Source organism: Mus pahari, chromosome 20, assembly GCF_900095145.1.
Source record: "Mus pahari chromosome 20, PAHARI_EIJ_v1.1, whole genome shotgun sequence".
NCBI classification, from domain to species: Eukaryota; Metazoa; Chordata; class Mammalia; order Rodentia; family Muridae; genus Mus; species Mus pahari.
The window spans coordinates 51896945-51906246 of NC_034609.1; the positions used below are offsets into that span (position 1 = coordinate 51896945).

The 9302-nt window shown below is 38.2% G+C and overlaps 1 protein-coding gene across 2 annotated transcripts in view; it reads left to right on the forward strand.

Annotated features, from left to right (window-relative positions):
* The window catches only part of Itgb1 (integrin subunit beta 1), a 48218-nt gene that overhangs the window by 36446 nt on the left and 2470 nt on the right, over nt 1-9302 (forward strand). The window contains exons 12-16 of one of the 2 annotated variants that reach the window (XM_029532371.1): nt 477-715; nt 929-1151; nt 2346-2578; nt 4160-4326; nt 5120-5200. In XM_029532371.1, the coding sequence (XP_029388231.1) occupies nt 477-715; nt 929-1151; nt 2346-2578; nt 4160-4326; nt 5120-5194 (937 nt within the window). In that variant the 3' untranslated portion in view covers nt 5195-5200. The remainder of the gene's footprint in view (nt 1-476; nt 716-928; nt 1152-2345; nt 2579-4159; nt 4327-5119; nt 5201-9302) is intronic. The other variant, XM_021219998.1, reaches the window with a different exon arrangement.

The window sequence follows — 9302 nt, forward strand, 5'->3', positions numbered from 1 at the left end:
TTTTTTTTTTTTTTTTTTTTTGGTATATTTTTCATCTTTTGGGATTGCATTCATTGCTATTTTTTATGCTAACAGACCCTTGCTTCAAATTTAGTGGCAGGTAGTCTGTAACAATAATAAAATTGAATATATTTGAGAATCTAGCCCTGCAAATCGATACATGCCTTTATTCCCCTGCACTTGGCAGACCTCTATGCTCCAAGTTAGCCTGGTCTATTTTTTCCAGTTTTGTTGTTTGTTGCTGGAGTATGCTTTCATTTTGCTCAGAGTGGTTCCTTGCTAAAGGTAAATTTTCCCCAAGGCCTCTGTGTGTTCTATAAGAACTTGAGTTGCTACTGCATGTGTGTATGTATAAACACAGTGGACTTCTCTCATGTTTGTACATGTGGAGTGAGCATCCCTACTTGATACTTTACTCATGTGAGGGAATTGTTACACTTTTTGTTTTATGTGACTGTGTTTGGATCTTTCTGCAGGTGCAATGAGGGGCGTGTTGGGAGACACTGTGAATGTAGCACAGATGAAGTGAACAGTGAAGACATGGACGCTTACTGCAGAAAAGAGAACAGTTCGGAAATCTGCAGTAACAATGGAGAATGTGTCTGTGGACAGTGTGTGTGTAGGAAGAGAGATAATACAAACGAAATTTACTCTGGCAAATTCTGCGAGTGTGACAACTTCAACTGTGATAGGTCTAATGGCTTAATTTGTGGAGGTGGGTAAACACCAGCAGTAGCTACACACACAGTTCCTCTAATGAGATCAGATATCTGAGAGTCTCTGGGTTAACACACAGAAGGGGAGGGGCTAGGGCAGGCTTTCCATTAGATCTGCTTTCTTCTATGTTGTGGCTTGTTTTTAATTTGTGAATAATTGCTGTGATGATACATTTTACCATTGTTTTGAGAAATGATCTTTTTCCTTGCAGGGAATGGTGTGTGCAGGTGTCGTGTTTGTGAATGCTATCCCAATTACACTGGCAGTGCATGTGACTGTTCTTTGGACACTGGTCCATGTCTAGCATCAAATGGTCAGATCTGCAATGGCCGGGGTATTTGTGAATGTGGCGCATGTAAGTGCACAGATCCCAAGTTTCAAGGGCCAACTTGTGAGACATGTCAGACCTGCCTTGGCGTCTGTGCAGAGCATAAGTAAGTACTGCCTAAGTGTTTCACATAGTCACAATCACTTTACTGACCCCAGTACCTATGTTACACCACTGGAGCCAGAGGAGAGTGCTGATAGATTATACTTCAAAGAGAATATTTGCTGCCTTTTATGTACCATTTTTATGTCCTAAAAATTCTTAATAATTATGTAAGAATGAAATGTGCCATGAGAGTTGTGCTATTTTTTTGTTGTTGTTTGTTTTTAATCTGAAATCACTGTGTAATAAGTTTGCTGTTAATTGGCAGTACTATCCTTTGTTTTTAAGGTTTAGTGGTAGAGACAGAACTCTGAACTCTACCATAGAGTTATATACCCTAATCTAGTTGATATCTTTTGCTTCAGGAGAATGGAAGGTAAATTATACCAATACTGCTTAAGTTATTGTGGTTTTTATGTTACATATTTAATGTGATATAGGTCCAGTTTTATTACCTATATCTTTGTGTTGTGGAGATGTATAAGCTTACATGTGAATATATGTATGTGTGTGGGCTATCACCAAGGGCTTAGACTAGATTTTAATGTATGTCCCCCACATCTGCACTGTGCTAGTTGTTGATCTTGGGCATACCTATGTTGATCTTGGGCATACCTATTAGAGATTTGTCATGGACATTCTTGTGTCTTTACAAAAATGATCCACAATGTAGGCCTAACTGGCATCTGTGTAGCACCCATAGCTGTGCTATGGATGCCAGGGTCTGTACTAGATGCTGAGCAGTTCCCCATAGCTGACTAGGAGAAAGTAAGGTTTGTGAATCCGATGTTGGGTGAACTCTTGATAAGGCCTGGTGTTACTAGGCCCCATAGGCACTGGCCTTTACTGAAGTTCCTTATTCCTCCAGTGGAGGGCACATGCTTCAGTCAGCTTCTGTAGCCAGAGGCTTCCTGGGTGCTTTGCCACCACCAATGGACTTAGTCCAAGGCGGGTCTGGAGAATTCATTACCTACCCCTTTATTCTTTGACAGGTTTGCCAGCCAGAGTGTTGCTGGCCTTAGTGGCAGTGGCTTGGCTGAGGCTGCTGAAAACCAGGATCTCATGTGGAACATATTGCCTCTTTATTTCCTCTGAATTTATATTGCCCTTAGATTGGTATGGCCATTAGTTTAGCACATGAAGTATTCTAAGCAAAATTAATCTTAATACATGCTAAGTGTAACAATTTCTGTCTTAGAGAATGTGTTCAGTGCAGAGCCTTCAATAAAGGAGAAAAGAAAGACACGTGTGCACAGGAGTGCTCCCACTTCAATCTCACCAAGGTAGAAAGCAGGGAGAAGTTGCCCCAGCCGGTACAGGTTGATCCTGTGACTCATTGCAAAGAGAAGGACATTGATGACTGCTGGTTCTATTTCACCTATTCAGTGAATGGCAACAATGAAGCTATCGTGCATGTTGTGGAGACTCCAGGTAGAAGTCAGAGGATGCCTAGCATTGTTTCTTATGGTGCCTTGCTCCTATTCCAAGTCATTGCTGGGTTTCTGGTAGCAGAGACAGCCTGTATTCTTATCTTACTATTTATATTAGGTTTATATTGGGATATTTTCTTCTCAAAACTTAAAGTAGAATTTGGCTAATTATATAACAACTAAGGAAGGAATCAAGTTTTAAGTAAATGCAACCCAAGCTATACTGTTGGTGATATTTAAATCTGAGCTTGATCCAGCTTTAGGAATTGGAAGAAGATATCCTAAAGATATTATTAATGTTGAATTAATATTTCAAAACTAAGAAACTAAGCACATTTCACCTTTGTTTTCCTAGTAGCCTTCCTTGTCACTCTGTCAGGTTTCTGGTATGAACACATTTTAGAGGATGTGGTAAACATCTGTTCAGTGTTACAGGAAATGCTCCAACTTTTACTTTTTTTTTTTTTACAAATGCTTTTACTGTTTAAAAAAAGAGAGGACAACTTTGTGGAGTTGTTTCTCTCTTGTCATATGGGTTCCTGAACATAAGACACAGGTGGTCAGTCTTGTTAGTAAGTGCCTTTACCCACTGAGCCCTCTTGTGGTCTCTGCATTGTTCTGCAGCACCAGACAGGAGCACTGTGAATACTGTTGTGTGTGCCTCTGTGTCTTTCCATTGCCTTAGCAATTTTTGAACACAGGGGCTTTATTGCTGTTCTTATGGTATTGTGTAGTGAACCCAGGGTGTTGCAATAGATAGTGGCTTCCTGATTTATTTCTACAGTGTTAATGACAAGACTTTGATTGACATGGCAATAGGTTACAGATCAAATTGGGGAAAATGCATCTTGATAAAATACTGTCTTTAAAAATTAAGTAAGTATGTGGTCTTAGAGTTAGGGTTAGAGGGGGTTTTTCATGTGCCATGCATTTTTCCAATTACCCCAGTCATTTTTATTTGCTTGAGGACTGTTTTGCCATGTAGCCCTTGGCCACTCTGGAACTAATAACCTAGATTAGGCTACTTCGAAGTTGTGGCAATCTTGCAGCCTCTGCCACTTGAATGCTGACCTATACTACCATGTCTGGCTGCCAATCATCTTTACTACTGTCTTTTATCATTGCTTAGTATTTTATAATCTTAAAAAGAATATTTTTAATTATGTATAAGCTTTTCTTTATTTTTGATACTGTTATGATTTTTTTTTTAACATTTTTCAGTCTTTAGCCAAAGAAATAGATTTTATAACCCCCAAATAAATGGCCTGCTGATCATATTTCCTACTGTCTTCTAGCTTTTTTGTTTGTTTGTTTGAGACAGGGTCTTACCTTGTCTGGTCTGGAACTCACTTTGTAGATCAGGCTGATCTCAAACTCATAGAGATCCATTTTGAGATTAAAGGTATGTGCCACTACACCTGGCCTGGAACTTAGTAGCTTTTAAATAGGTTTTTGGGACAGTGCAGTCTCTTGAGTGTTCAGCACTATTAATTTTGTAAGATCCCATCCAACTATTTGTGGTCATGTGAACTTTGAATATACTCAGTCTTTTTATGCTCATGATTAACCTTTTCATTTGTAGACTGTCCTACTGGTCCTGACATCATCCCAATTGTAGCAGGCGTGGTTGCTGGAATTGTTCTTATTGGTCTTGCCTTACTGCTGATTTGGAAACTTTTAATGATAATTCATGACAGAAGGGAATTTGCTAAATTTGAAAAGGAGAAAATGAATGCCAAGTGGGACACGGTAAGTTATGAAACATCTAATGAGAGCAGTAGGGTGGTTCCTGAAGTAAATGTAACTTATTAATGGTGAGGCTGACCTGTAAAGTCCTCTTTAAATATTTTATTTCCCCCAAAGTTCAAAATTCAAAGAAGTTGCGTTTGCTGAAAACAAGAAGCCTCCTATTCAATTAATAATTTAGGAGGATATGATATTCTGTGTATATAGTGGCCATTGTGTTTTAGTTCTCTAGTAGGTCAGATTCTAAATATTCTCCTCAGCTCATTTGTGTAATATAAAATAGAATCTTAAATGATATCACCAGTGTCTCAGGCCACACTATAGAAAGAGCTCTTCTTCCCTCCATACATTCATTATGATTCTTTTCATATGATTTCTGGAATATACAACCAAATCAGTATTTCTAAGGCTAGACTGAGAGGAGGGCTGACTAGAAGGTGGGGTTACAACAGGCCTTCTTAGATGATTTCTAGGTGTGTTTGCACACTTGAAAATACTCAGCCTGAGCTTAAGGTATATTTTACTCTTTTCAGATTGCATCTCTGTAAAAACTTGCTTAATAGAAAAACAGGCTTTGACTGGTATGTGCTGATCACTGGTTTCAGAATAGAGTCAGGTGGTTGGATAAATGTTGGCTCTTATAGATTCACATTTTGACACAACTACAGATAGGTTGGTTTTTTTGTTTTTAAATTTCAGAAGTATAGAAATAGAATTCCAGTTTATAGTGTCAATACACTATACATACCAATTTTCTTTCTGATGAAATCACTAGAAACTATTTCTTTCACTTTAGCAAGAAAATCCGATTTACAAGAGTCCTATTAATAATTTCAAGAATCCAAACTATGGACGTAAAGCTGGTCTCTGAGTTTCCGTTCGTATTTCTTTTCACTTTCTATCCTTGCATGTGAATTTCTGTCTCTTTTTTTACTGCACCATGTGTGTCACTCAACATCACTGCTATTTTTTTTTTTCTTGGGTTTGGCTTTATTTTTATGGCTATGTGTGGCTTTTCTCATATGTTAACTTAGTGCTTGGAAGGACTTTACCATATAATAAGGTATAGAAGCTACCCCTGTGTTAGAGAAGAATGCTTTGCAGTCAGGCAGCCCCAGTCTACCCTAGACTTGCTTAGTAAGTAGAGCATCCCTGAGCTTTGTCACCTCTCTGAGGCTCCTCTTAAGTCTTCAGCAGGGAGGATTTTAACTGACAGCTGGGCTGCAGTCTACTACGCAATCTCTGATGCAGTCCTGTTCCAGAGGTCATGGTACATTACTTCCTGAATTGAATAGTGAAATTGAGTGTGAAATCAAAATGGCAAAACCAAGGGTAAATGACTGTAGTGCTGTTTGTACTGTCACAATTCATTTTACCCATTCTAGAAAGATTCTGAGACTTTTTCGTTCTTGATTATGTGGGAATTCCACTGAGAAGCAGGGTACCATTGTGTTTCTTACTAGTTCTGACTTTCGAGTTTAAACTGAAAACTGCTTATTTTTATTTTATTATCTTTTTTTTTTTTTTTCTTGAGAGAAAGTCTTACTATATAGCCCTGGCTATCTTGGATCTTGCTGTGTAAACTAGGCTAGCCTTGACCTCACAGAGATTTTTGCCTCTCTTAAAACTCCCATAAAAAATGCTGATTACATTTAGCACCAAATTATTTTCTGTGGATTGGAAGAGCCTGGGAGAATTCATGTTTTCTTATCTCCATTTTCTGTCAACACAGACAATGTTGGCAATAGCTACAGGTCCCCTGTGTTTTAGGAATGGATCTCAATATCCTATATTTTTTGTTATTTGTGAAAATAGTGGGGACTATATTCTTGTTTTATAGAAGAGAAGGCTGAGGCAGAAAAACTAAATTCACACAGCTAGTTAGTAAAATGAGATTTAAGTCCAGACTATGGGATTCCAACACTTATGTCCCTATCCTATGCCCCGGACCCATTAGCAGGTTAGCAATCATATTCTTTAGGAGAGAGTTACCTGGTCAGGAAGAAATAGAACACTTTACAGAGCTGCCCATTTTGACAGTGTTGTGATTTGGGGTAATGCTGTGTGTAGAGTGAATCTCTTACAAACTGTGGAAACATCACCTGTCAATAAGCTGTTTGCCTATTAGTTGAGGCAGGAAATAGAAGGTGGGATATCTGGCAGAGATAGCGGGAGAGAGGAGAGGGAGAATGAGAATGAATGAATTCTGGGAAAGAGCCAAGAGCAGGAAATTCACCCTGAATCTGAGGAAGTCAGATGCATGAAACTGAGAAGAAACCAGACACATAGCTGAACTCAGGTTAGAATAAATGGATTATATAAGTTATGAGCTAATTGAGGAATAAGCCCAAGCTTATTGCCTTATTCATAAATAAGTCTCAGAGTCATATTTCTGGGTACAAACACCTAGGGAGTAAAGCTCCTGGCTTCCCTGTTGGGCAAACATAATGGGAGAGCCACCTTTCTACTACACAGAACTTAGCACTGCTGTTATGCTTACTTATTCTGTTTATTGACCTTGGAAAGCCAAGTTGAAGGGCTACAGGATGTATAATCACTTAATCAATGACTCAGTCAATTAAATAAAAGACTTGCAGAAAACCCCAAATAAGGGAATGTTGTATATTTTTAAGGGACACAGGAAGTAGCAACAATACTAGAAATCATGACTTGCTGTATCTCTTTTACTGCTAAGAAACTTATTTAAAGCTAGTTTGTTGGAGGAAAGTTATTGTTAAACTCGTGTGTGTGAAACGATGCATTCTTTCACTCTTACCTGATACTTTACAGAACTTAATTTTTATAGAAAAACTGATTAGCTAGTGAAATTACTGGGATTTTATTTATTTTCTTTGTGGACACAATCAGGTATTAACAATTTTATATAGTTACTTCTCACAGAAGAATTTTCACTTTTTTCCTGAGGTAAAATATTTGCCCTTCCTTTAATGACACTTATAGTTACTATTTAATACTTAATGTTTGCATTCTTGATTTAATTTTTGGCTATCATATACCTTCTTCAGCTAGAATAAGCATTTCATACAATTAAAAAAGCAAGGGTTTCTTAAAATGTTTTTTTATGTATTACTGAAATCTAAGAAAATTTATGGCTATAGATTATCCCAAGATGTTATCTTAATGAATATTATAGTAGAAATGAGCAATAAAAATGAATGAGTGTAAAACTATCAGAAAAAAGTCATATAAAAACATTTTTTTGTGATAAGGGACCAAGACTTCTCACCAATTAATTACACCATTAGCAGACACTGTAATTATGTGAGCATAGAAGACTGCCATGTTGGGACACTGACAAAATTATCAGGTCTGTCCTTCCCTGCTGTGAATTACAAACCTCCCAGTTTTCATTGCATACCTTACATACATAAGTAATTTACAGCCACCACTATCAGCGGTTCATAGTAGACAAAGAGGAACTCACCCCAAAGGATAGCCTACACTTTAGATGCAAATGTGCTTTGGCTTCTTGGGGCCGGGCCAAGGCTGTGCCCTGAGTGATGGAACTAATCTGAATTACTTTATCTTACCGTCTTTTAAACTGATACCTAATGCATATTATAGTGAGTTTATCTCTAACTTGCATGTTAAATTTTTGTTTGATTGTACTTTGACATAGTGAATATAAATGTTAGTGTGTATGGCAAACCAAACTTCTCCAAAGGTAAGTGTTTTCCGTATAAATTCTGCCTTAGACTCCATGGTAATAAATACTTAATTTCTCTCCTTTTATATTTTTCTTTATGTTTTTTGTTCCCTTATTATTCCTAAGCAGTAAATACTAGATTTTGTTAAATGCCTTAACTTAAAGACAGTTAAATAGTAGTTTAGTAGCCTAATATGTTTGAAAACAGGCGGTTCTAGCATCACACCCAGGAAGTTGGAAACCTGTTACCTAAAGGAGAAATGCTGTAAACCCCAAACAGCCAGCAAGCTGGGATGTTGAGATTGCGAGCAGTTTTGTTGTCAGTGTAATAGAATGTTTGTTGATGGATATTGTATTACTGACTTTTTCCATTAGTCTGACGAGAAAAGATTTACTCATGTTCACAATTAGAGGGTACAGTCTGTCATAGAGGAGTAGTTAACAGCAGTTGGAGCTTGGGGCACCTTGTTAAATCAAAGTGATGGATGATGGGGCTCAGCTCACTTTCTCCTTTTATACAGCATTCAAGCTCTGGAAGTGATTCTACTCATAGTGGGCATCCTGCCTTAAGTAACATAATCAAGACATGCCAGAGGCTGTTCCCCCCACATGATTTTATGTTGAGATTAAAGTTTGCATTATGTTGTTTTGATAAACACCATGACTTAAAAGCAACTTGAAGAAATGAAAGGGTTTATTTGGTTTACTGGTATAGCCCATCATCAGAGGAAACCAAAGCAGGAACATGGGGTAGGCACCTGGAGACAGGAAATGAAGCAGAGACCTCCAGAGGAGTTCTTACTGCTGTGTAGTAACATATACTTTCCCTGACATACCTTTTGTATACAGCCCAGGCCTACCTGCCCAGGGGTGGCACCACACACAGTGGGCTGGATTCTCCTAACTAATTAGCAATCAAGAAAATGCCCACAGGCCAGTATTGTTGGAGACAATTCCTTAGTTAAGATCCCCTCTCCCAAGGAGACCTTTGTGTCAAGATGACAGAAACTAGCCAGCATTCCACCACAGACCTTCTGTGCACAGAAAAGTTATGTTTGAGGAGTGGAAGTGAGATCAGGTGTGTGGTCTTGTTCTGACTGGTATTTACAAAGCTGCTGCCATCTTAGTAGATGCTGACCTTGGCCTCAGGGCAGAGCCCACACTGCCTTCCTCTAGTCTCTGCTCCATTCCCAGCACCTCAGAACATATTTTTCAATTTCAAATGAAGTGGATGTATCTCTACCTTGGTTTGCCATTCTTTGTATTTGTTTTTTAGTAATTTCTTTGTAGTCAGTTTCCCTATGGAAATATT